The sequence below is a fragment of the Adelges cooleyi genome, unplaced genomic scaffold (assembly GCF_023614345.1).
Source record: "Adelges cooleyi isolate 19-005CV unplaced genomic scaffold, UGA_ACOO_1.1 ACOO_flye_CR_arks_rails_tigmint_CR_PRNA_30, whole genome shotgun sequence".
Taxonomy (NCBI): Eukaryota; Metazoa; Arthropoda; class Insecta; order Hemiptera; family Adelgidae; genus Adelges; species Adelges cooleyi.
In genome coordinates, this window is record NW_026095971.1 from 7,819,205 (window position 1) to 7,846,887 (window position 27,683).

The 27,683-nt window shown below is 30.2% G+C and overlaps 1 protein-coding gene across 3 annotated transcripts in view; it reads right to left on the minus strand.

Moving 5' to 3' along the window:
• LOC126838729 (tachykinin-like peptides receptor 99D) overlaps positions 1 to 27,683 on the minus strand; it is a 144,637-nt gene that overhangs the window by 97,997 nt on the left and 18,957 nt on the right. For 2 of the 3 annotated variants that reach the window (XM_050573387.1, XM_050573389.1), the window contains exon 2: positions 13,093 to 13,518. In XM_050573387.1, coding sequence (XP_050429344.1) covers positions 13,093 to 13,499 — 407 coding nt within the window. In that variant the 5' untranslated portion in view covers positions 13,500 to 13,518. Of the gene's footprint in view, positions 1 to 13,092; positions 13,519 to 22,630; positions 22,788 to 27,683 lie in introns of all 3 variants that reach the window. The other variant, XM_050573388.1, reaches the window with a different exon arrangement.

Here is a 27,683-nt window from a genome sequence, read left to right on the forward strand (position 1 = left end):
TATATGATTTTTGGCGATCAGACACCGTGGACTTAGTAAAAATGTGACGCGAAAAAATAAAAATAATAATACAATTTTACTTTTCTTTAGACTCTCTACGATTTCCAACTGCTAACCGAAACCAAGGTTAGTTGATATGCAAATTGCAACGAACGTAACGCACATTTTATTTTATTGGCTCAACACGTGTACATACGCCATGAGTTTTCTTGCCCTTTTTTTTTCTGGAATATAATAAGACATTGTCATTGGTATACAAGTGTATCGATTTTATCAAACTACGACTAACTCACAGGACTTTTTCCTCAAAACATGTACGTACATTGATAAGTATTACACGAATAAATAAATAAATAGAGTAGATTGCATAGCTGTTAAATTACACTATACAAAGTATATACCTACTGCATTCGTTATCAGATGTGGCCTGACACTGATTCGGGCAATTGTCTGCGGTCTAGTTGTTATTAAATGGCTATAATTAAATCTTAGCGTTGTCTCCTTAAAAAATCATGAAAAAGTGACGCCTTGCAAAAAGTATAAGTGTTAACATATAATTTCGGCACAAATAGAAACAAGGAAAGCACACCTTCAGGCTTTCAACAAATTTCAGCCACCCATCAGACACAGCCCCAAATAACGTTTTTAAATTTTACTGAAATTCTGAGAAAACCTTAAGAGTTGTTAAATGATCACAAGTTTCTTAGCCCCCTTCTTCCTCTAGTTGCGCCAATTTACTAATTAAATAATATTATACTCTTTATTCTGAATAGAGTATAGCTAACAAGGATAGAATACAACATTTATATTTTGTAGCCACCAGTAACGATACAACGCCAACAACTTAGTTTCGTTTTGGCAAGGGCGATAGAAATATATCAAAGCGTTTGTGTCCTTAAGGACCTTGCCTAAGGAAATATACAGGAGTCATTGAGCCGCCGTAAAATGGACTATTATTTTCCGTTACGCGAGTACAAGATTTCGTATACATTTTTAAAATTTTAAGTCGATCAAGTAATTAAATTTGGTGTGGACTGTTATTTTTTTGTCAAAACTCTAAAATTTTGTACACTCAAAAATTACTAAAATTTCAATAGTATAATAGTTTACCCAACGATGAGCTTTAAATTTTAGGACATTTTTCTAAAAATTCAAAACGCAAATCTAAAGAAACGGAACCGCCGTGTTTAACTCGGACATGCATGATTTTGATATAGCATAATGATATTATTTGATATTGATATTATGTGCGAACAAAACGAGGAGATTTAGTATTTTAAAAAACATTTTGCTACTAATAAATAACAATCACACATCGTAATCCAATAATGCGTGAAATGATATATTATTATAATAGTGCAATGTCCAATACATAAGCTTTCCATATAGTTATCTAATCCTTTGAATATAACTGGCAGCCATCACTGAAAGTCACGACTTTAAACCCAAATTTGATTCATAGTATTATGATTTTATGTTTAAATTTATAATTTGTCCAAAGCATATATTAACGAATTACAATATAAATCATCATTACGCAAGGCATAAATTATTATACCACATTTAATAACAATTATATTTTCATATCATATTTAAATCTTCTTATAAATGTTTTTTGTTTTAAATTAACATCCAATTGATAATCCTTGAACAAAACCATAACGTGTTGTATTTATTTTTAGATAAAATTCCTTGACAATGAAAATTATCATGCAATGCGATTTTGTGTATTCGATTACAAAGCATTTTCAGTTTGTTGTACTTAAATGAAAACTATTTAAAGCAAATGATATTAAGGTAGGTATAGAATAAAACCATAATTATTTCTTTAGTCTGTATTTCATTACTTTAAGTATGTTTGTTTAAACCAAGATACGTATTTGATATAATATAAATTGAAGTCAAACAATAACCTGCTACTAAGTCCTGTGCGTAGTAAACAAAAGTGAATTTAAGAACCTTGTAGCACGTGTTTGCTAAACAAATACGTTGAAAAACAACAACAACAAAAATGTATTAGTTTAAAGTGAAAACTAATATTTTTCTTTAATAAGGCTGTTATTGTTATAATGTTGACGATTTTAAAGCTAATACAAATGTGCATGTATACATGTCGTTATAAGTTATTATTAGTTAGCATTATTTCTACATAAATATTTCAGAATTAAGTCACCAACAAGTGTAAAAATGTCATATTTTTGCAAATACCTACTTTTCCGTGTATTCATTGCAAAATGAATATATGGGGCATTCTGAGTCGAACCACGCGGTCATCGGCCTGACCTCAAATTTTTTTGAAATTTTGTTTTTAAACTTCTTTTGGTTTTATAAAAGACCTTTATTTTTTTGAAATTTTTGCCTCAAAAATAGAGGTTTTCTAAGTTATTTTTTTTTAAAAAATCGATTTTGCCCGTTTTAAAATTTTGAAATTTTTATCATAAAATCAAAGACTTAAATCAAATCTTTTCGTCTAATAACGGGAGTGGGCCGAGATTTATTTCTATTTTTTTTTAATAAAGAAAATTTTTCCTGGGTGGTCACCCATCCTGGATCAAGCAGCAACGGATACAGCTTAACCTCAGATGCCGCGTGGCAGCTGAGGTGTCCACTGCGTCCACACTATGCCCCTGTATTATTTTTAACGTTATTCGTAAGGAACACTTTTTACTTTTTACTCCCAAAATATGCAAAAAATCTAAATTTACCTAGACATGTTTTATTATTTTTTTTTAAATAAGAAAACTGAAATTTATTTATTCCGAACGTCGCGTCGGTCAACATAGACACGGATATATCTGATCATCATCCACGTGAAATACATTTCTTTAAAATTCTCTATTGTTCCAAGAAAATATCGCAATATTATAATTACATTTGCGTTCGCCGCGGATCTCATACGATAAAAAATGTATACACAATAAGACTAGTAATTTGTAAATAAATAACTTAATCGTTTATTTATTTATAAATGTATCATAATAACTCATTGACCAACTTACTTGTAATATACCAATGATTCTTTTTACGACCTTCATTAGTTTACTCTTAAAATAATTACAACTTAGTACTTATTCTTTTTTTAACACATATTTGTTTATGTTGTAATGCAATATTAAATAATATTCACATTCATATTTTTTTAGAGCTTCATCAACTTTTGGAACTTAAATGGTAACATATTTTTAATTTATTTTAAAATTAAGAATAATTTGCAGAAAAATTTTACAAAACTAACTTATTTTAAATAATTTTTTTAGAGCTATTTAAATTTTTTTAGATACTTTAGTTTATGATAAACTATTTATTCAAATTTGGTTATCGACCAGTCAAAAATTTCAGCAAATTATTCTTAATTTAAAAACTTGATAAAATATATGCTTTATCAGTTAAGTTTCAAAGTAAACAGAACTCTAGAAAATACTAAAAATACTAAAAAGTCAATATAGTATTATAGAATAAACAAAAATTTATAAAATTGATTTTAGTTTTCTTTTATAATTCTTTCGTATTGTCTTTTGAGTCCTTTCAATGAGCGAATTTTAGAAAAATCCGCATTTTCCGAGCCCGGAGTTTTAAACTTCAAAATTCAGATTTCGGATATTTGTTATAAATCCAGATTTTGGAGTTGTAAATCCGTAGACTAGATTTTAATTTTTTGCCAATAATAAATTTAGTATACAGGGTGATCCATTTATCGTGAACCACTCAATATCTCATAGGGTTTAATAGGAAATTAAAAATTGTTATACAATGTGATCTCAATTTCACAATTATTTTTGTTTTAACCCCCCTCCCAACTTAGTTTATTTGATAGCAACTTTTGAAACTTAAATGGTAACGTATATATTTTATTAACTTTTTAAATTGAGAATAATGTACTTAAGATTTTGACTGGTCGTTAACCAGTTTCGAATAACTATTTTTGAAGTTATTAAGTTTCATGTTTAGGGCAAGAGGAAAGGTGGAGTGTATTTTTATTTTTAACTGCGCGCATTTTCCAACCGCACTTCCCCTCCCATCCTAACTTTAAAACTCTTATAACTTTGAAATAGATATTCGAAATTGTTTATTGACCAGTCAAAGTTTTTAGTACATTATTCTCAATTTAAAAAAAATAATAAAATATATACGTTAGCATTTAAGTTTCAAAAGTTGCTATCAAAAAAACTAAGTTAAGAGGGGGCAAAAACAAATAAAACTTTGAAAAATTGAGATGAAATTGTATAAAAACAATATGAAAAAAAAATGTAATTTCTTATTAAACCCTATGAGATATTGAGTGGTTCACGATAAGTAGATCACTCTGCTGTTGTTTTTTTTTTTTTTTTTTTTTTTACCATTGACTGTCGACAGTATTACTTAGATTCAATAATATTTTCTTATTAATATTAAGGTTTTACTTACAATGTATTAAAACTACAAAAATACAACTAAAATTATAAAATAGTTAAATTATTTTTAATATTTCACAAATAGCGAACTTGTAATACAAAATGCTTATATGAAACGTCAACCAAATTTGTTAGAAACATAAAAAGTAGAGTATTTAGTTAGAAGGGTCCGATAATATCTTTTCATATAGCATTAAAAGTCAGCTAATTTAAACAATGTGGTCATCTTGTCAGCAATGCTAAATTAGTAATTACACATTATCTTTATAAAGTTTATTACAGTTTCTGAAATTCAAACATTGAAATCCGGATTCTTCGTAAAATCCAGATTTGTAATTAAAATTTAAAACCGGATTCTTGGTAAAATCTGTTTTTTTTTTTCATTAAACTTCGAAATTCAAAAACCAAATTTTACGTAGTTTAACAAAATCCAGATTTTTTTTAACACCAGTAATTTATACTGCTTCAATTCAATTTCGAGATAGCTATTTATTTGTATTTCTTTGGTAGATATATTTGATTTTACCCAAGTTGGTGCTTCTCCGCTAGCTCAGGTTGCTGTTATAAAATTTTTGCTAAAACTAATACAGCTTTTTCGAGGGGCTGTTTAGTTTTTTTTTAATTAGTTTCTCATAGTTTCTCTGTTATTTTGTATTATTTTGAATTCATCTAATTGTTTGAAGAAACTGTTGAGGTTCCATTGTATTATACTGAACATTTTTTTTTAGTTTTTATTGTCCTTTGGAACTTGGGGCATTGATTGTAAAAGAAGGTTGGTCAATTTTGTTAGTTTTGATTTCTAGACCCTGTTGTTGATTTTTGTGTTAACATTTTCTACCAGTGTCAATAAGGTTGGAATGTCTGTGTTTGCTACTTCTTAGAGTGTATAAATATTTATTTTTTTGTTTGTGAAGTTTTTCTACGATATATGAAACTTGTACAAAGGTGATTGTAGTGTTGTCATTATTACTTTGAGAAAATTGCTTTTGCTGGTCATAATAGCCCTGCTGTATTTCCTTCCACTCTCGTGGAAGAGTTTGATCTCGAACGTATTTTTGTTTTTTTCAGGTTTTACAGTATTGTTTCTTTTTCTGTATCGTCAATTGGTTAATTATCTTGGTTCTTGGGTGTATATAATTGTTAGGGGTAGAAGTTACGTTTATTTATCGGGGAGATGTGTAATTTGAGTTTGTTTTTTACAATTTGGTTGTTGCGGAAGTTTTGGTTTTGAAAATTATGTAAATGTGTTTTATTAAGTGATGGACATGTGATAGGTTTGTTTAAATGGTTGGGCGGTTAGTCCTTTTTGTTGTTACTCTTTTCGGTGTTAAAATATAATGGTCATATTACCTGTAATCGCTGTGATTTGTTAGTTGGATGCTATCGATACTCTAAAAATGCGCACTCTCGCACACGTCGTGTTTCCCTGACATATATAAAATATAAAACTATAACCTAACTTATCCATAACCAGGTTTGAATAATTATTTTTGTAGTTTAATGGATGAACGCCTAGGCATCTTTTTCGCAACGCAGTACTATTATTTTTTTTACACAGATTCTCTTTCCCTTCAGTCAATACTTAAATATTATAAGGACTTTTCTTAAAAATACTAAAGTTGAATGTATTAATGTCGATTTTAAGGCCTCCCTTTCTAGTTGTAATTGTACGAAATTCTCGATGATAATATATTTTTTTATAAATTTCAAGTACACGAATTTGTACCGGCACGTCCTGTTGATGTCATAAAATCGGATCGTCCCAAGTATTTTAAAAGGTCGCACGGAGCCAGGCCAAATCAAGAGTACTTAAGCTATCAACAAAATAAGATCTACCATTTTCGTCAGAAAAACGACGTGGACAATCGCGTAGCTTGTTCCAACAACGGCAAACGTCGGACTACCGCACAGCCTAAAACACCCTTTTACACTGTCCATTTGGTAGTGTATCGGTTGCCCGAAGAAACCACAAAAGCTGATCTGTTTAGAGTCTTTATAAAGTTTGGTGATATCTACGCCATCCGATTTTTACAGACCTATTCCGGTCGCCGAAAAAACAGAAACAAAGGCTATTATCCTACAAAGTCAGCGTCTATCGAATTTTACCAAACTGCAGCTGTGGAACGCGCTATTGCCTATATCAAACCCGTATGGATACGAAACGTCAAAATTTCCTATGAACGATACATACCCAAAAAATGAGTGTGTTAATGATTTTTTTATGATTCTAAACATATAAGCCGTTTTAATAGTTTTTCCCTATAAATTTTTGTGCAATTTTTTAATTTGTTATTACTGTCAATTTTCAACTTTTTACACACGATGTTTATTAAAAATGGTACATTTGATTTTTAACAACATGTAAGTTGATCGCAGTGTAGTATTATACTTATTGCTTTTTCTATCATATATATATATATATATATATATATATGTTATATTTTACAATTAAAATACAATTTACTTGATATGTAACAAAACCTCGTAGTTGGTTGAATCATAAAATATGAAAACCAATTATCTCACTATAGTAATTAGCAGCTATTTAAAAATGAATAAACTAACAATCTATATGCTATTGTGAGGATTTATTAATATTGCATTAATTAATTTTCATGTCATAACTTAAATAATCACTACGTGCACGTGTTATATCGTTTTAATAATATGGTGATAATTTAAAAAAAATGTATAGCTATTATTTTTGTATGATTTTATTAATTAATTAATTTTTTTTTTTAAGCAATAACTTTTAATGATTCTAATTAAATACTATACTCAATCTACTTAATTTAAAAATTATTGGATAATTTTATTGGCAAAGAATATGAAGCCGACAATGAAAAGTTACTATGACTTATTCTAACTGCGACATAAATCTAATTTTTCCAGAAAAGTTAACAGTTCGACAATTTTTACTAAAAGAAAAAACGAACAACCAATAACGAGAATAGGTTTTCTTTAAAAGAAAAATAATCTTGACTCATGCTATAGTTCTTTCCATAAAAATACACTGTGTATTCAACACACTAGACGAATTGAAATTGTATATATTTTATGCTTGCTTATTTACTCGAGCCGGCTAAAAAAATATGTATAAAAGAAAATGTTGACAAATCACTGAGATAGCTGATCAGTATAGACTATAAAGCACATGAATCATCAAAGCACGTTTCACTGCTTTTTTTTATGAGAGTGGTTGTGCGGAGATTGAAATAAGGAAATAGCAAAATTTAACGCTTGACATCATTTCAAATGCAATGTTCAGTCATAAAAATATATAACTTCAGGTACGAAGAAAACGTGTTTTGTATGTATTTTAACAACCTAGCCTAGTAAGGGTTAGGACCTTACCCATATTTTAAGGAAAAATATTACAAACAAATATATTCTTCATCATGGAGTTCCCACTACTCCGTAGAATTAATTGTACATGTATGTACAATAAGGCGGTCCTTAAATTAGACATGGACGTTGATTTTTATTTCATTTCCTAGATCTCCATGGTAGCACATCAAATGTATACTGTCACTCAGTCCTGTAGAGCGCGGCGCTTGGAGGCGACGCGGAACCGGCGCCCGGTGACCCGCGCCGAGTGTATACATTTGATGTGCTAAAGAGACCAAGGGAATGAAATACTAATCTGAAAGTTAGAAAAATATGTTTTCAATATTTGAAGCCGAATGACGGCCATCCAACGCCATGTCAGATTTAAGGACCACCCTAATGTACAATGTACATTATCAGTAATATTTAAGTACAGGTAAATTAGAATAGTTAACGAAAAAATTATAACTCTAATAATATTTATTACTCATTAGTCATTAGGATTAATTTGTAATCAAATTGCAGGTAATAGTAAATTTTATTGTCTTAGAGTATTTTTAAAACAGTAGTTAAAAAGTAAAATACAGTTTGATCAACCGTATTTTTTTAAACTATAGTAGATTAACTATAGTTAGTTATGACTGATATCGAATAAGCTATTTTCTTACAGCAGATACAGCATTGTTAAGAATGTTTAACGGCATGACGTATAGTTTTATGTCATTAAAATCTATAACTATACTTATTTTATTATTGTTGTATGTTTGATTAAGATCATCTGAATCTCTCTCTCTCTCTCTCTCTCTCTACGTTTAACGTCCGTTATTCCCGCCAATCGGGGCTTAGACGGTTTAGATTTGGCATTTTTGGGCTTAGAGCCGGCTGCCGACCTAACGCTACCAAACAAGTTGGCCCCAGAGAGATGTGCAGGTGGCCGTTTTTCCCACAGACAGTTTCCCGCCCGGAGGAACGGTTCGCCAGTGGCCGAGATTCGAACCGGCGACCGTGCGTTGATACACTGCCGCCTTATCTCACTCCGCCACGCGCCTGCACATTAAGACCATCTGAATAGTATATTGAATATTGTACTTACGCATTAAACCTAATCCAACTAACTTTAGACTGCATCACAACTATGTATAAGCATTGTAAAATGTAATTCAATACTCTTTAATAATTACTTTGAAGAATATTTTTATATACTTTTCAAGTAGTACCGAACACAAAAGCTAAATAAGAATACTTAGATAGTTTTGAAATTTGAATAGTTTTTGGCACAAATAAACAGAAGTGATAGTGAGATAGTTAATATAATATGTTTCCATAAATGAACAAATATTTTATTTTATTACGATAACAGAATAAAATGTATTTTACGCATGTACTCAAATGTGCTTTACAACACTGAATTAAGTTACATTCTGAAGCATTGACATTGAAACATGTACTGCGGTAACACGACAGGTAGTATACGAGGTGACGTTTGATTTCTTTAACTTATCACATGACTTACTAAGGAAAAAGTAACTTGTCAGCAAATAACGAATTAAACATCAAATGTACCTATACCAATAGAATATGCGCCTCAAGTTTATGTTAAGACAAAAACTTAAATTCTGATTTAACAGACAGAAACCTAAAAAACGAATGACAGTAATAATATAAGGTGTGCGTGACGGGTAAGTCAACACAGCAAATACAATCTTATGGTATTTTGACTACTGAATTATTATTTCTATATGCGATATATGAATTTATACGACGCTGCATTATATATTATGATACTGTTTTCACGTACTTATGAAATATGGTTTTAGAATTTATGGACCGTCTGTCGATTCCGAAGAATCCAATGCTTATGCTCTTAAATCGCCGTTTAAAGTAAACTTTTCTTTTCAATGAGATAAAAAATATGTTACTCCAGGGAGCGAAGTTGTTCTATATATTTACACTGCCGACCCAAAAGTGATAGTAACGAGCACGTTTTCATATGTATTCGAAAATTTATCTAAAACGTAAACATGACATAAGCAACACAATTTTTATCAATTCTCAACTGTCGATTAGGTACTATATTTGAGTCATGATTAAAATTAATCATTGACGACTCGTTGAAATAAAAGGTTCTATAATATTCGTACTATAATGTATAACTTTAGTTCCAAAATGTGCATATAAATCAGTGGTGGTACAAGCAGCCTAAGGGAGAATCACCTGAACACAAGTTTTTTGGTATTCATTTGTTATATTAACACAAAACATTCGACAACCTGAACGGTTCCCTCTAACCACTAGTTTGCTACATATTATTATAACTTAACTCCATTTATCATTCCTGTGAATCATCTTTTAATTTTAATGTGGAACTGAGACATTTTTTTTTAAAGTTTGTACAAACAATTTATCTCAACAATTACATAAATTAGATGTGAAGAATAATTAAACTATTTGCATACTTATTGTAAGTAATTATATTACAAAACCAGCCTAAATAATAAAAGCGATAACATAATTTATAACAAGGCGATAAGATAAATAATAGAGTCAGGGTATTATGAGTATTTAAAAAGCTGAGTAGAGAGAGAATAGCGTTCAAGGGAGAGGGAATTGAATATAATATAAGAGAGATTACAGATAGCTTCTTCAGTATGAATGGTACAAAATGGAGAGTCATTTAAGGATAATTTAAAGGCGTGGAAGATAACAAGGAATGGCCAGATCGTAAACGGCAGATTGTACAATTGAGTTACGGGGCAAATTAAGATTTTTGAAGCATGGATCGCGGGGGATGTTGGGAACAACTAGTTTATATTTATTAGCGAAATTGGCAGGTAAGTTGAACCAGAAATATGACCAGAGATTTTTTATTTGCCTTCGTGATGAAAATGGAGAGAAGTCAGACCAATGGAATTTAGAAAAAGATGGAAAAGTTAGAGCAGCTAGAGTGGATTTGGCTAATTTATTAGTAAATTCATTGTCTTGTATTCCACAGTGACCCGATGTCTAAATTAAGTGTATGTCAAATTTAGAAAAAATTAAGGAGAAGATACTTTTTTTAATTTTGATAATTTAAGAAGAAATATGCAATTTTGAAAGATTTTAATTTAACAAAAATATACAGGACATAGAGTCAGTGACAATCAAAATTTTAAAATGAGGAAGAGAGGCAATTAAAGTGAGAGATTCAAGGATGGCATAACACTCAGCAGTAAAGGAAGAGACGACGATGGAAGATTAATGGTAGAAGAGAATGGAAACCCAGCGGAAAGAGGCGAAATAGAACCATCATAATAAACGACAGTATAATTGCTGAAGTTATCATCAATGTAATTATTAAAAAGGGAATTTAAATTAGAAGTTGCAGTGATTTAAGAACTTGAATAGGAAAATATAAGGGATATTTGTCAACATAAACGTTAACTTCATTTAGAATAGATTCAAAAGAAGTTTCAAAAATGGAAGGATTAAAGAGTAAGAAATATAACATTTAAAGTGATAGAGAGTAGATATTGATCGAAAGAATAAGAAGAGTTTTGGGGATGTACTGCAAAGTTGAGTGTACAGAAAAACAAATTCTGAAAATATAGGAGTTAGTCTTAACAAGAGATTTGATTAGGAACTTACCAGCAAGCCATTGACATATTACGATAAAGGGGGTAGATCTTAGAACCCCGATGGTAACTAAAAGGCAGGAAATTTGGAGTTTGTTAAGTTTATTCCAATTTAGATTTTGAGGCTGAGCCAAATAAAAAAAACATCTTGGAGCGGATAACGGAGAGATAGAGTCTCAGTCTTGGAATCGTCGGTCAACTACGCTCTTTAACGTTTTATCATTTCGCATATCATACTGCGTTCAAATTTAGTGCTGGAATAGTAGAGAACCTCGGTACAGTGAAGGGAAACATCATAATATATTACATTATACAATATATTATAATCAAAATAATTTAGGGAACTCATAAATAATCTGTCGGCGCTGTAATATTGTGCTTCGAGACCGTCCGTCATGATTTCCTGCTATTGGTTGCCCATCGCATGTCATCTTCTAATGTCATACAGCTATTCACCGTCGCTATCATAATAACATTTCTGGGTGTATCGTTTCAACACACGTGACTATAATATGTAGGATATGAAGGATATAGTACCTCGGTGACAACAACATCCCTAATAACAATACGTCCAACCGAACGAGTCTCCGACGATATTAAATTTGAATACCAACCGACTCTACGAAGCGTAATCTAATAGTATATTGCGCTCTATGAATAAGTTCTCGTTCACGGCACCAGCGATACGTTTAAACGTTTTTGTCGAATGTGCGTGGTTATCAAAGTGGCTATATCCAGGAATTAACGGTTATCACTAGATTGGAAAATGTTTTAAAAAAGGTATGATATAACAAATATCCGCAGTTGGAAACATAAAAATAATGTGGACACGAAGAATGAGAAATACTGGTGTCATAAAACTCATGGAAACCGAGTTGTTAAAAATATTAAACTGTAGTTTTTTCGATAGTATTACCAAAAATTTGACTTGCTAGTCTTACTGTAGACAATAGCAATAATTAAAGGTAAAATTTAAGGACGTCGAAGGAGACGTCTTAGTTGCGGTCACAACAGTGGTTTTGAACTATACAGAACATTGTTCTAGAAGCTAATTATTCCATGGTATACGCTGATTAGGCAACATCCTTGTTAGATAACACTCGTTTTTTACAGTATTACATTTGATATTATAATATATTATTATTATAATTCGAATTTATCATTCGGTACTGTCTAATGTCAAAACACTTACCTTGTTAAATGCTAATTTTAAAGATCAAAAATAATTAAGATATTAGTACTTTTTAGGTTAGTTATAGAAACTAATATGTTCATTAAACTTTTCATCAACTCATTTTACAAGTTCATTTTTTTATCAGGCAATCATAGAGTGTATTTTCATCTTTGTCACTACTTTTTTTCATCATTATTGATCAGCTATAAAATATACCTTCCTATACTATCTATTCTGGTCCTAAAATTTTGAAAACCTTTAAAAACAATATTATTCGACTTACGTACATTAGCGTTTTTTATACTGTACATTAGTATTAGTAGTATTGGCTAAGTTTTGTTAAAGTAATTATAAACAGAAAAATTTCAATTTTAAACAAATCTTAAAAATGAAACTCTTAGAGATCTCAACACAAACCTACGACGTACGGTATTTCCAATATTTAAAACAAAAACAAATAAATTGTGAGGAGAATAGCAAGGTTTACGGTAAGAACTTGGTATTTCTAAAATTACGACTGTGTGATGTTCCCTTAAAATGAATGTATTTTTCAAGAAAATACAATTAATTAATTTTGCTTAAAACATACCTATCGATGGATATGGCCATCAGCGTGAACACGCTCGCGCATATGGAAACCACCGCAACGAACTGACTGATCTTGCAGTAAATTGTGCCAAACGACCAGTTGCTCGTAAGCATGTAGCTGAAGTTGACGGTAACGTTCAGAGAAGAAACCATGGCATCCGCTATAGAAAGGTTGACCAGAAAATAGTTGGTGACGTTGCGCATCCGCTTGTTGGTCATCACTATCCAAATGACTATCAGATTTCCACCGGTAGCTACTACGATCATTGGCACAAACAACACTGTCCAAGCGAGCTGATGCCACCAAGACAACTCGAACTGATTACTGTCCGCCCAATAAATCTCGTCGGTCGTGTTCATCCCGAATGCATCGAGTCCGTTTGTAGTGTTGTTCATGTGGGGAATCATATTGTCCAACGAGCGAGACCTGAAACACGAATAGAAATGTTTTCTTAACTTATACATAAATATGTAAAAAATGAAGAAGATAGATATCTCATTAGACTTTTTATGAACAAATAATTTTAGTTAGCAGTTCAAAAAATAATAAAGGGTTTTCTTGTTTGATGTTTTTGTTTTAGTAGGTATCATTAGTTTAAATTTTCAGTCTCCCCTGAATATTTTCCTACGGGCTGCCACCGTATCCGGCATACAATTTGTATCTTATCAGTACCTATGCATAAATATAGTTTTATGATATGGTGGAAGTAACAGTAAAATTCTTAAAATTGCTACTTAAACATAATGTCAAAGGGAGGGATAACTTATATTCTTATAAGAAAAATTAACACTGAAAAGTTTTTGGAACTAAGATTTCTAAATCTAAACATAAGAACGTGTATCAGATTCCTGGTTAGGAGTAAAGTGCCGATGATGCTGAAATTACTTCCTTTATAATTTGAGTGCTTTTAAATAATCGATTCTCGAAGATACGACACCTATAAAATAATATATTAATACTGGGGATTATTTCTATAAATTCCAGCGATGTAAACTGTTATTGCATAATATTATATTGTATAAATAGATCCAAACAAAAATACTCCTCAAACTCCATGTAAAATTTGCAAAAAAAAAAATTGAGTTAGAAAGTTGTTATATTAGTTTATAAATTTAAGGGCTAAGTAATATCATACACAATATTATTTTATCAAATCATTTTATTTGTAAGTCCGACACAATTTAACTTAGTCTCGCATTTCGCTGCACAGGATATGATTGAAATATAACAACAATAATAATTATACTATAGCGTGGACTCAAATTCAATTATATATTTATTTACAAAAACATTTTATTCGTTACAATAGTAAACCATTAGAATGCGCAGATTAATAATTATTATTGTGGTTTGGCGTTCGTATGCTCATCGAAATTAATACAGTCTTACAGAAATAAACAAAATCGTGCAAAATCTTTAATCATTTTTGTCGGATTATATAAAACAGAAACGTTATACGTGAGTATCAAAATAAATAATAAAAATTAAAAAACACCAATCCGAATCCGTGTAGAGTTTCTTTTGCATCTGTTCCGTTGCGATGTCCCGTAGCAATACAATTGCTATACTAATAGCGATATTTATGCTCAAAATCATACTAAAAGTGACGATGCCTCGTAGACTTATTGGATTTGGATAATTTATTTTTTGTTTAAAAGAAGAAGTTAGTGTAAGGAGTCCTCATAGCACTTCTATTTTCAAAATTCAAAATATTTACGTCATAATTAGAATAATTTTAACATGCCAATTTTTAACCCATTTTATTTTTTTTATTCGGGTACTTCAATCTAAAGCCGCCCTATGCGGACTGCGGGAAAACTTATTTTTAAACAAAATCATCAAAACCCGATTGTTTCACGAGGTGTCATTACTTTTCTTGTAGGGTAATTTTTACTGCCAAAATTACTCAATTGTCTCTAACTGTCTCATGTAACAAAAAAAATGTATATTAAGCATTTTACCTGTTAAAAGAAGGTCGACATAATCGAAACTTAAATTGTGTATAGTTTAATTTAAATCTTGTGCTAACAAATTTTTATGTTTTTAAAATAAATTGGACGTTCAAAACGGAACTATTTCAAGACCTTTGATTATACTTGTATATTATTATTGAAAAATACGTCTCTGTTTTTGATCTATAGAAAAATCTATTGTGCGAATTTTGTATACCTGTTCGATTGCCATATACGCCTCTCGAAAAGTCAGAAATACTATTGGAAGGTTTTTGTAGAAATTTCAAAATAAAACCATTATGGTAAGGAAATCATTTTTCCTGTTGCTGTCATGCCCATCAGACGATGTACTGCGCTATTGGCCACTTTATTGTTCGGCGCATACATACTATTTTTGTGTTTGTGTCAAAATCAAGAAGTCAATACGATGGGGACAACAAAGAAAGCCATATAGCAACGGTATCTGCCCGTAAGAATATAATATCTATACACATGTATATTATACTGCAGCTGTCGAAACCGGGTGTCGCGCGTGACATTTTCCGAAAAAGAAATTTAATGGTGAACGCTGGAGAGCAAAACACGATTACTTTCTTAAGTCAATACCGCTGATGACGTCAACGAGAAACGTTGTGGTCAGATTAAGCTCGACACAATTCGGTTAATTCAATATGATATTGTATATTTTTTCCGAATACATTAGCACTTTATTGGAGTAACACGGTTTATATACCGGGTGATTCTTTTATCACGAACCAGTCAATATCTCACTGGGTTTAATTAATAATTGAATTTTTTTTTGTATAATGTTCTTATAAAACGTGATCTCAATTTTTCACAATTTTTTTTTGTTTTTACCCCCTTCCCAACTGAGTTTTTTGATAACAAATTTTGAAACTTAAACGGTAACGTATATATTTTATTAACTTTTTAAACTGAGAATAATGTACTAAATATTTTGACTGGTCGATAACCAGTTTCGGATAACTATTTTTGAAGTTATTAAAGTTTCATGTTTAGGGCAGGAGGAGAGGTGGAGTGTATTTTTATTTTTATCTGTGCGCATTTCCCAACCGCACTTCCCCTCCCATCATAGCTTTTAAACTCGTATAACTTAAAAAATAATTCTCAGTTTAAAAAGTTAATAAAATATATACGTTACCATTTAAGTTTCAAAAGTTGCTATCAACAAAACTGAGTTGGGAAGGGGGTAAAAACAAAAACAAATGTGGAAAATTGAGATCACGTTTTATATGAACATTATAAAAAAATAAATTATTAATTAAACCCAGTGAGATATTGAATGGTTCGTGATAAAATAATCACCTTGTATATATATATTAATATATTTAATTTTCCATTACAACTAAATTACATTCTATGTTAATCATACAAAAAAGTTGAGAGTACTCAATATCCAGGTACCATAACTGTAACAGTCAACAAAAAAAGAGCAAATTTGTGTTTTTTTCCTTTTTTTATATGTTTATTGTTTTAGGGTTTAAGTTCAATTACTTGCTTTGCAATACACTGAAATATATTGTAACGAACGGTTAGGTAATACAACCGTTACAATATAATAATTCGTCATTAAAAAAAGTGTGTAGTAATAGCTTTAATGCTATCCAAGTGAAATTTGTATACGTTAAACGGAAGTAATACCCGGTTCAAAACGCACATTATGTCTTATACCGTAAAATTAAATTTATAATTACCAGCTTTTTTTATTGCTACCTTTTATATATTTGATTTATGAGTGTTTGTGGGTGCGTGAGTATTATTATTAAAAGCATTGCTGCGTGTAATGGAGAACCGGTACTCTAAAATATGTAATAAATTCGGTCACAAATAACGTTAAAAAAAACTGTTTAACGCATTTTTAACGCTTATGTTTTATAAAAACTTTATCATAACTGTTGTCGCATTTTAATCATAAAAACAAACATAATTCGTAGGCAAGTAATATCGACGTTTACTACATTAATATTTTTCTAACATAGATGACTTCGATACATTTAAAAACACAAGACTAAGATTGCAATTTATTAGTATAAATGGAAAACAATCATCATAAAAACCAAGTATCCGATACATCCTAGCATGTTACCGTAAGGATACTTATGCAGACATGTACTTTCAATAAGGTTATGTAGTGTTTATTTAGTTCATACTCAGACGCTAATGAACGCTAACTACGCATTTTTATTATTACATACGTGTATTAGTTATTGTTTTTGTTATTTTTCAGAGTTTATAATTTTTCTACCCTTGTCAAATTAAAAGTTAAATGATATTGTTCTTATTTTCAATCCTATCATATTGATAGACGAAACGTCTTGAGAGAAATTATTTCCTTTCGTGGACAGCGATTAACTAATGGAGGTATTTCAAATACAACAATAAATATCATTATAATAAAGAACTATGTCCGTGTAATTTCTCGAGGCTGGGACATACAATAAAACTACAATCGTATGAACATTTTTACTTGAGTACGTTTTATTGTACTTAAAGCATAACATGATAAATCACACAAAGCCCATGTTGTACGTGTAACGCGTTTTACAGTATCGAAATTGCCTTCTCGCCTGAAAATTGTTTTTAATTTTCACCGAACAACATTGACGTTCGCCGTCCATTGAGATAATGTTTGAATTATATTAAACAAGAGTGGTTAGCATGCGGGCCACGAATAAACACTAAAGCTCAATCCAATTACATCACATGAAACATGATCATTATTCGCCAGTATTCTCAGTAATACATAAAATTATAAATGCAACGCCTCTATCCAGAACGTAACTTTTATATTTTCGAATTAGCTATTGAACCAAAATTATAAATAATAATAATAATATTGTACATTCAAATATTGTTATAATCAAATCCCTCCAGTCAAGCACACTGATGACTAAAGTAGGAATACCTGGAATCGATAGATATAAGGTTACGTCCTCGCAAAAACGCTTTTGTAGGTTAAAAATAAATAAAAATACTTCGAATCTATAAACACTTAGAAGCACAAAACAAAATTTTAATTTATTCTAAATTTTTGGCAAGGTGGACAGGGGGTGGGTATGCATCCAAAGACACCACTATTAATTAAACAGGAGTTGAATTATCATTATTTTAATAAAATAAAAAAGGTTTGTTAATAGTTTCAAAAAATATGGAACTCTTTCGAGTAAGTAGGGAGAATCTCACAAATTTATTTCAACGGTATCCAGATGGTTTTCATAACGATCTAATACATAATACACCCTCGCCCCTTGTATTATTATTACAGAATATTATTAAGAAAATAATTTTATTATGATATTTTGAGCGCTTACTTTCCAAACCGGAATTCTTTTCTAGAGTCATAATAAATGACACTAAAACTTTTAAGTGTCTCTTAAAAGTTTGTTAACTATGCGACGAATGCAATATAAAAACCTCAAAATAATACAAGTACTTTGAAAAAATGTTATACTAGTATATACATTTTTATTTTTGTACAAAAATATAATTATTAATAGTATTATCTTGCTAATTCGTATCACTAAAAAATCTAAGTGAAGTAATATTTGTAAAATACGAAAATACGTAAATACTTATAAAGACAACAAGCAAATTAGTCAATCTAATTACATTTTTTTCATTCATACCAAAGGAACAAAACTATTTGTTCAAAAAAAAAACCCCTGAAAAGAAAAAAGGAAAGTAAAATTAGAGAATACAATTTGAGACATTTTCCATATACAACTACACTAACATCGTGGTATGGTTATTTTCGAAGCACATTCTCGCAATTTTATGTGTTATAAAATAAAGAAACAAAAATAGATTTTCGTCGAGTGATGCAATTCTTTTGTGGTAATATATTATATTACTTATAATATATGCCAGGGAATACATTCGGCATGCTTCCATTACCGGTTTCTACGTACATTTATATATGTATAACAATAACAAGAAGTTTCGCTTCACCGCTTTCTGATGAAAGTACACACTTTAGTGTTACTGGTTAGTAAAATTCACATAACAATAGTTATAATAAACAACATTAATACATCGGGGACCGTGATGCGTAATTATGATATTATGAATTTATAACAACGGGACTATTGCCTCGGTATTATACCAACACGGGCCCTTAGAATATATATAAATATTAAGTATGTTAAATCGCCAGAACCGGGAATGACGACTATAACAATATACACAGGGAAACAATAGATTCGTACTAGAAATTCTGGACGTTATAAATTAATCGCAGACGACTTAATAAAATGTTCATTCCGTCACATAATATATAATTGCGGTATGCCGTCACAAAAATACTCCGGGGAGGAATTAATTAATAGTAATTGTTGCACGGTAATGTTTATTATACTACGGTGAATAATAAAGTAAAAAAAACCTTAAGCCTTATCATCAAACATATTCGCCACATGAAGTATCAAATTTATGAAAGATTTTTTTGACGATTCTCTCGGCCGATTTGTGTTCTTTCGATTTTCGTTCTTACATCGTATTCTATCTTTTAGTAAGGTAACATTTGAAATCTTTTTGTGTATTGACACGTCACGTCCCAAAAGGTGATACCCGCATTTATCGTTGACTCCGGGGCTAGCAGATGCGTTTAATAAGGACAATTCGCCACTCCACGGGGATCAGTATTCGCACGAGACGAAACTGTTCGTTATACAAGCTTATAACGACGCATCGAATTTCCCTACGTTTTTTCACAAAATACTAGCGTAAAAACGCAAGACTATAATGTTATACAAGACACAGCTTGACGACAAAAGCATGCGAAACAGCTCGCATTACGTTATACATAGGAAAAACTACATGTCTAGCTAGAAAGGTTTGGGTATTTAATAGTATATAAATATAGTATGACAGCACAATTATGACCATCTAATGAGAAAGTTTCAATAAAAACTTTTCCATTTTAAAGCACGAAAAGTATACGAGAATTGAATAACTCAGTAAAAAAAAAAATATCGTGCCAAAGTTCGATGACGGATATTATGTTTACTATAATATAAAAGTTTTACCTTTTTAATAACACTTGAACGACGTTAATTCTGAGGGTGGTTTATCATTACTATTATCGATGAACTCTATAAAGTCAACTTTGAACTTAAAGGCCAGTAAAATTAAAGTAAAAATCAAAACAATGTATCTTAGGCCAACGAGCTTTTCTTAAGATCGTGGTGAACACTTGATGATGAACTTAATCTAACCTAACCTACGCGGTATATTAAATGAGAGATTCTCATTAATACTATAGTCGGTTACCGTTCCATATAATAATATGGTTGTAGCACGGTTACGTGCTTTATTCCCACAATAGCTTTCCAAAATAATAATATACAATTGTTCGTCTGATCTAGTCTTGCGTTACAACCGTCAAGATATAATATTGTCTTCATTATCCAACCTTACTTGAGACACATTTTGCAAACCGTGGGGTACAATTTCAGAGGTTAAGCGGTAAAGGTGCTGAGGTACATGTATGTTGTATGTATGTGCCTAAACTGAGAAAAAGATATATCACCCCGAAAATTAATAATCGTCGAATACCTGTCGCCAAATACCAAAGAGATTGCCGAGATTATTATAACACAAATTATATTGGCACCGCCAAAATTATATTAAATACGGTTGTGTACTAAGAAATCATAGTCTGGCAGCGTACCACGTATATTAATAATAGCGGTTATAAATTGCAATAAAAAACAAGAAAGCAAAATTAGCTCTATATGTATAGCCCAACTGTGCGCAATGTTTTTTTCGGAACTTCTGTGCTTAATCAACATGAAGTTTGTTTTAAATATTATAACACGACACTGTCTAAAAGGTTTAAACCAATAAAATAAGATTAGGAAGTATACTTTTATTCTGTTTAAAATTAAGAATCGTTAACATAAATGTAAAAAAATCCCCTTTGGCTAAAACTTAGCCACTAATTTACGACAACAGCTAGGATAAACACAAAAATAAAAAGTCAAACAGTAAGCAATCACGCGTAGATACGAAATACAATAGAACACATTTTGAGACAATAATTCACAAGATAATTGTTGTTATTATCACAACAGCTTATTTTATCAAGAGGACGACGATTTTTTTTCCACTAATTCCAACTCGCCATGGTATACATTATATTTATTCGTTAAATCTCGCCCTTTATATTTTATCGTTTACCACCATTTTACTACGTAAAGTCATGTATTAAAAACGTGTACAGACTTGTTAAATAAAAGCTGAATCAGCATTTTCTTTCATGTCGCTCGCAAATGATAAGTCTTAGTTTTCATTATAACAACTATCATGGTATTGTGGTATTATTTATCAGCGTTTTCCCACTATTATTGGCAATTTTTTTTTTAACTGGCTTTATTACTCATTAGGTTAATTTAATTTTGAAATCAGCTTTTTGCAGAGAGAAACTAAAAGCTATGAATAACCGATATACTTCGAATAACAATTATAAATACAATTCAACATTTAATCTAAAAATCTACTTTTATGCAAAAAAATATGTACAGCACTTCGTTAAATTTATTGTTAACAACGATGATCACAAATCTATAGAAGGAATTATTACTTTAAAACGAAATCAATGTATGAAAGAAAATAATAAATAGTTTTGTTAAACCACGTTATCCAAGTATTTGCTAAATTTGCAAAGTAACAATTATTTCGCGTTTCTTTTTTACATTGCAAATTGGTTTTCTTTATACTTTTATTTACTCATTCAATTTTCAAAAGGATATGTAATTTATAAAATATACTTAACGAACCGCAACGTAATTGACCTACTAACTCACGTAACATACAGCATACTTTTAAAACTTAAATAAAATTCTTTTATTGGCTTAAAAAAGTATTTTATAAAATACTTGTAAAAAAACTTTATTAAGAGAACGCTACCCACCCGTAATTTATCCACGAAAAATGGTTTTGCGGGGAACAAGAATGTGAGGGCGGTATTTAGAGTAGCCCTATATATTTTTTACAAATGATAGAGAAGAACTTTATCTATGGGGTAGCGTAGTTTTTTGATAACTTAGCACAATCAAAATTAATAATTTTTTTTTTCCTGTTTTAAATCGTGTATAAAAAAAATATTAAGTATAAATATCGAAAAAAATAAAACGCCACCCCATGGATAAAGTTATTTTCTATACGTTGTGAAACTTTGGTAAATTTACTGTTAATACTGGCCTCACATACTTGTCCCGCGCAAAGCAGTTTTGATCAGGAAAAAATTGTAATTTATCTTATAGAAAATTGCCTATACATTAATCCTTAGAAATGGCCTGGGTAGCGTCCTCTTAAGTGCACCTATTTTAGAATGGGTCGCATAAAATCAGTTTTGTGGTTATAATTTAACAACTGTTTAAGCACTTATGTTAGACAAACGATATTTTAAAATAATAGGTACCTAGTATTTTAATTGTTTTTATGGTAATAGTTATCATAATATTTCCTAGTTATTTTAATTCATGTTTCCATGACCTTAATATGTCTATTATATACTATGAAAGGTCTTAATAACTAAAAACGATAACGGTAAAAAATATATTTACCAATAGGCCGTAGAATTTTTCTCGAGATCCAAGAGTATTTGTTTCAAGTAAATTTAGGAAGACATGTAAAAAGCTTAAATGTCTAGATAAGGTTTTATGTTTGCACCCACAAATACAAATTGACTATTCTTTGTGTAAAAAGCATATATTCTTGTTTCTGAAATAAAATAAAGCAGTTATGAGAATCCTTTATTGGTTATTAATTTTTTTAACAGACTATCTTACTTTTCTGAACAACGGTTTATAAATTATAATACATCGATTGGATATGAATGTGTTTTATTAATATTATTTTCCAACAGTTTAAATAAAATAGTCAATATTTAAAATAATATACTATAATGTAAATAAAAAATGCACAATTTTATGTATAAAAGTTGTATATTACAAAATATGCACACTAACCATTTTTTTTAACTAACCAGGAAAAACAGGAGGACTTTCTTGATTTTTAATTTTTGGAGAATTATTTAAAACATATCTTTTATTATTTAACAATTAATTGAAAACGTATAAAAATGTATGCGGGAAAATGTGTTTTCATGAAATTTTACAACTTGAAAGCTCTATTGTTACTTAACTTTATCGATTAAAATCCTAAAACTGTTCACTGCACTTCTACATGCCAATGTGATTCTAATAGGACCCTAAATAACCTAACCGTTTACCAGTTTCAGAGATCTGCTTAGCTAAAGAAAAATGCTTAACAATTGTAAAACAATTTAAATAATTTTTTTTTTTAAATCATCTTTTGTATTTTCTTGACAAGTTCTTTCTAATGATTGTTGAATCAACTTTCTATCTTTTATAGTTTAGGAGAAAACTGAAAATTAAGCATTTTTAAGATGTAACAAACTTTTTTTCAAATTAAAAACATCGTACCGCATAGGTATGAAATCCGATCTATCTGTTTATTATCTTATATAAAAATTAAGACAAATACCTATCTTCTCATTGTTAGTGCGTAGCATATTTTTTTTTTCCTATTCACAAAAAGCTCTTAAACTTATCAACAATTTTTTTTAATTCCAATTACTATACTTACTTGATTTTTTAGTTATCAAGAAATTGCAAATATGTCGATTACGTCTATAAAAAAATCGCATTTACATATTTCTCTTGGTAACATTATGTTTATAATTACCTCACCTAACCTTAGTTGTTATTGTTATTACAAAGGTACAAAGGTGAACGAATGACCGAGTAGGGCTTCAGTGTGTTTGACGCTAACTGTCGCTGGTTTGACCTAATTATTTTTTATCTTGTTAAGCTAGGAAAATACCCATTTTAAGGAAATGGTCAAAGTACAAAAACCGAATAGTTTTTAAAAAAAATATTGTTTTATTTTGATATTAAACCTGAATCAAAAAACTCTAAAACAGTATATTATAGTGTCACGTAAATGTTATTACGTATACAAATTCTGTCTATAATTGCGCTAAAATATCTTTGTTTATAATATTGCCATTCGATTTATCTTTAGTATAGCTTTAGGGTTTAGTAGATATATGACATAAATTTCAACGGTCTGGTTTTGGGGAAAAATTGAAGTTTCCATTGTAAATCATCAAAAGCTACTGCTGATAGTAAGATAACGTCATAATGTTAGCTATTATTGCCATCATCATACATATTACTCAAGCATAATAATATCATTATTTTTATACATTTTTAGGTTTATTAATATTCCTGTCTATGCCTTAAAATAAATTATAAATTATCTATGTTACACTGATAAAATAAGAAAATTATCAACAAGAATCATAATAAATAAAATTATAAAGAAATAATTATCATATAAGAAATTAAAACAAAAATGTTGAGTATTAAACTATTTATTGTACCGTATTGTAAAAACATTAAAATCTGCATAAAAGTATAATTCTGATAAAAATAACCAAACTACTCAATACATAATATTTCAATTCTTATATACAGCTAGTATGATAATAATTAAATTATTTTATTTATAATTGAGCGTCAATTTAAAATTGATAGACCATTTCAGTTGTTATTTGGACATATTCAATGGAAAAAATAGGTAGAAAGAAGAAGCTGACAACAGTATATATTACTATGCTGTAATATATACAGTACAGGTCTATAAACGTTAAGTTCTTGTACAAGCTCCTTCAATGTTTACAATACAGTATCGTACATTTTGATAAAGTTAAAAGTAAGAGTAGTTGATATGACAAAGGTCCTGGGTAAACAATTCGATACGGTTTTCCCGCATACGTATGAGTACAGAATGTCGCGTGTCCAAGTATCATTCATCAATGTCGTAAGTAATAAATGATTAAACTCGATGGAAAACAGTTTGAACCAATTAATAAGCTATAACGGAGGTCATGGCAAAATTATTTTGTCATTATCCAACCTCTCTATCATATCGTGTAAACGCATAAATAATACACCTAGCGACGAGGCTGGGCATTACCGTTCATCCCAAACTCTATAGCAAAATATATTAAATGCAGTGTTACCCTCTTTGCAATTGAAAACACATTTTTTACACAACCCTCCAAAGTAACTGTTAATGATTTCAATTACCCAAATTTTACACGTTACCGTAACTTTCACATTAAACATATTAAAGGATAATAATTTAAGTACTTCATTTTTACTCCTGTTCAATCGCCAATAACTCTGACTTGCCGTCTCATCTCACTTGTCTCCCTCTGCGGGCTAGGACCATTCAAGCACATCATCGTCGCATTATAAAAGCTTTTGATATTCTCCTTGTTATCCTCGGTGATTTATGGTCAAATAACATTAACCCTGATTCGTGATTCTTGAAGACACTTCGTAGTTTATCCGCTACCAAAACCATTAGCGAATACTCCGTTTCTGCCGTTTCTTTAAAGTAACACCGATTATGTTAGAAAATCGCTTAGACCGATATCTTGAATCAAACTAGCAGAATTTCCAATAATCTTTTTGGTTATTAACGTGTTTAAATGTGTACTATAGATAGGCATCACCAGCTTAGCTTTCAGCAGCATTATTGTCTGTATTTCTAAACTTTACAATGATAAATCTATTATGAAATCTAATATAAGGAACGTCAAATCACGGATATGTTGTAGGTTAGAATTGCCAGACGAGGCGTTATTAAATATTTATTTAATTATACTACTAATGCCTAGTCATTATTCTTATTCGTCTTCTCCCTCTCCTTTATCCCAACTATTTGGAGATCCCTTGTTCTAAGCCTCGACACGATCTCCCGCGTAATCTTCGCATATCCCAGCATTCCTCATATCATTATGAATCCCATCTAACCGCCTTTTTACGGTCTTCCTCTTTCCCTAATTTCTAATTCTCTTTTCCTAATACGGTTTTATCCATTACCATTCTTACTGCTTCCGTTTCCTCGCTCCTCGTTATACGCCCAATGGCTCAGTCTATTCGCTCTCAATTGATCCCCTATCGAAGCCACGCATTTACCCTATATCTTTTCTCGTCACTCCACTCATTCTGTTAAATAAAATATTAAAATATTAAAAATACTCTACACCAAAATGACATACTTTAGTCTTTAAAATAGCATAAAACCATTAAATATAATTAAAAAACTATATTATGGTGCTCACCGAAGACTGAAAAAAGTTACTTTACACTTATAAAGTATGTCATGTTGTGGTAAAGGTTGTTATTATTATTTTGTTTGACTGTAGGCTTGATATACACTAGACAATTTTTCGCTCGAGTTATTTCTACAATATATTATTATTTAGTTACTGCATATCTGCATCAACTGTGCATAAGAGTGTAAGTCGATTTCAGTGATTTTACAAGGGAGCGATTTTAAACTGACCAGCTGCCATAATAATCAGCATGTAATAATCAGTAACTCACATCTCAAGTCTCAAGGTTTTTTTGTTGGTCCAACGAGTTAGACATTTATTCAAGTTGTGCTAGACGCCTCGGACTACATCCTAGCGTACTTAGTCCATTTTGACCAAAATTCGACATACACACTTACACAGTTGTTACAGATATTATCTCACTTTAAAAAACCAATAGTTATTTGGTGACTGCTGCTGACAAAAGGGAATTGTTAATTTTCATTGAAACTGAATTATTCTATAAATATGTACGTGCAACTTTTTTATAGTTGGCGTATTAAAGCTAGTTTGAACAGTATATTAAATAATTAAAAATTATATTAAATAACATACAAATAATACCCATGTTGAAATGTACAAATTACAATTATGTGTATGATCAGTGCAAACAATAGAAAGTATATAAAAAATATGTTTAATATAGGCATTATTTATTCTATTACATTATGTACGATCATTCTACTAATTTATAAAGTTCCAATATCAATCAAATATAACTAATTATTTTTTTAAAACAATATAAAAAAATGCAATTCTAAAAGCTTTGTCAAAATTCAAATGTATAGTCAATTCTTTTAATGCCACTTAATAAATTATGATTCATATTGCTTATATTTAAACATAACAATTGACATAAGGAGAAAATATTTAAACTCTATTTATATAAAAACTTTAGAACTCTCTGGGTTTGTTTACTACTACCTTCCTGTAATTAATTTTACCCCCGTTAATACTATTTCTTATTTTTGCGATAAGGAAAGCCTTTCTTTTTTTTAATTAATAACATAACATAAGAATATTTGTTTAAAATCTAAGAAACTAACCCAAAAACCCTTGCGGTTTCCATCAAAATATATATATTTAGTTTAAGCTGATTATGTAATTTATGTTCTACGTTGCGTTTAAAGTTACAAAACGACATTAACCCTATGCTACCACCCCGTTATACGATTTATCGTCGTTTCCAAGTTCGAGAGATTTTTTCATGTCACTTTAACGGGTTGAAAAAAGTAAACTATTCAACGTTAGTGGAAACTTAACAAAACAGTGTCGTAGTTTTGACATCATCTTGAGAAATCTTGAATTTAAATTGTTGTAGTCTGCCCAGCCATTAATTATAAAAGCGTTCTTTATTGATAAATAATAACTAAAAATATTATTTAGTTTCTTAGTTATCCCTAATAATTGTTGCCACTACGCGT